General features: G+C 44.1%; 1 protein-coding gene across 1 annotated transcript; it reads left to right on the top strand.

The window, feature by feature from the left end:
- Positions 1–163: 163 nt before the first annotated feature.
- LOC101291587 lies at positions 164–1,213 on the top strand. Its single transcript, XM_004309332.1, has one exon. It carries the CDS (start codon positions 164–166, stop codon positions 1,211–1,213), a length of 1,050 nt encoding a protein of 349 aa, XP_004309380.1.
- Positions 1,214–1,257: the final 44 nt, after the last annotated feature.

Raw genomic sequence — 1,257 nt, 5'->3', positions numbered from 1 at the left:
GGGTGGTTCTTCGAAAGGTCGTTCGTATACTGCCAGAAACAGAGAGATCATGGATCAACGTCTGAAAGCTTTATACTTCACGGATCCATGCAGGTACGAACCAAATATATTTCGTAGGCGATACATAATGCAACCTTGGGTATTTGACAGGATGATGCACGACATGGCCAACTACGATCCATATTTTGTTCAAGGAAGAGATGCGACTGGGAGAGTCGGCCTATCCACTGAACAAAAGCTTACATGCGCCATGAGACAACTCGCATATGGGGTCACAGCCGACTTCTTTGATGATTACATGGATATTGCAGAATCTACTGCCATCGAGATTTTGGAACACTTCACCAGAGCAATATGGAATGTGTACCATGAGCATTATCTCCGCCGACCAACACCGGCTGATCTGCGACGACTTCTCGACAAGGCAGCAGAAAGAGGATTTCCAGGAATGATCGGGAGCCTCGATTGTATGCATTGGCAGTGGAAAAATTGTCCCACCGGATGGGGAGGCCAGTATACTGGCTACAAGGGGAAACCAACAATCATCTTAGAGGCAGTGGCATCCTACGATACTTGGATTTGGCACACCTTCTTCGGCCTTCCAAGTTCCCTAAACGATATTAATGTCCTTGGACAGTCACCTTTGTTTAATGATTTGGCTAGTTGTGAAACTCCTCAGGTGAGCTATGAAGTACAAAATAGGCATTATGGGCAATGTTATTATCTTGTTGATGGCATTTACCCAAAATGGGCCTCATTTGTTCAAGCAATCAAAAACCCGAGGACGTCGCAGACAAAATATTTCACAAGGATGCAAGAAGCATACAGAAAAGATGTGGAGAGAGCTTTTGGTATTCTTCAAGCTCGTTGGGCAATCATAAGAGGGCCAACTCGTGGATGGAGTAAGGAGAATCTTCAGTTCATCATGATGACGTGCATTATCTTGCATGATATGATTGTTGAAGATGAGCATGATGAAGATGCAGCTGAGCCATTTGATCCAAATGACATTCCCACCATACTAAAACAGGCACACATATATGACAGAATCCCTGATCAAGACACCTCTGTTGATCGCAATCCAAACTGGCTAAATCAATTCATGCGTCGCTATAGGGAGGTACGATGTCCAGTGATGAATAAAAACCTCCAGGATGATCTAGTTGATCACCTGTGGAGCATGAAGCTGCAAGCTGATGAGAATGACCAGTGATGAGTCTTTAAATTTATTGTTTTCTAATAAGTTGCCGGTTTCTC

This window comes from Fragaria vesca, unplaced genomic scaffold (genome assembly GCF_000184155.1).
Source record: "Fragaria vesca subsp. vesca unplaced genomic scaffold, FraVesHawaii_1.0 scf0511762, whole genome shotgun sequence".
In the NCBI taxonomy this organism is placed as follows: domain Eukaryota; kingdom Viridiplantae; phylum Streptophyta; class Magnoliopsida; order Rosales; family Rosaceae; genus Fragaria; species Fragaria vesca.
The sequence above is the reverse complement of the archived record's forward strand: the minus strand, read 5'-3'. Positions and strand labels throughout refer to the sequence as shown.

Excerpts from the sequence above, each read along its gene's own strand:
- LOC101291587 (XM_004309332.1), top strand. The coding sequence starts at position 164 with ATGGCCAACTACGATCCATATTTTGTTCAAGGAAGAGATGCGACTGGG.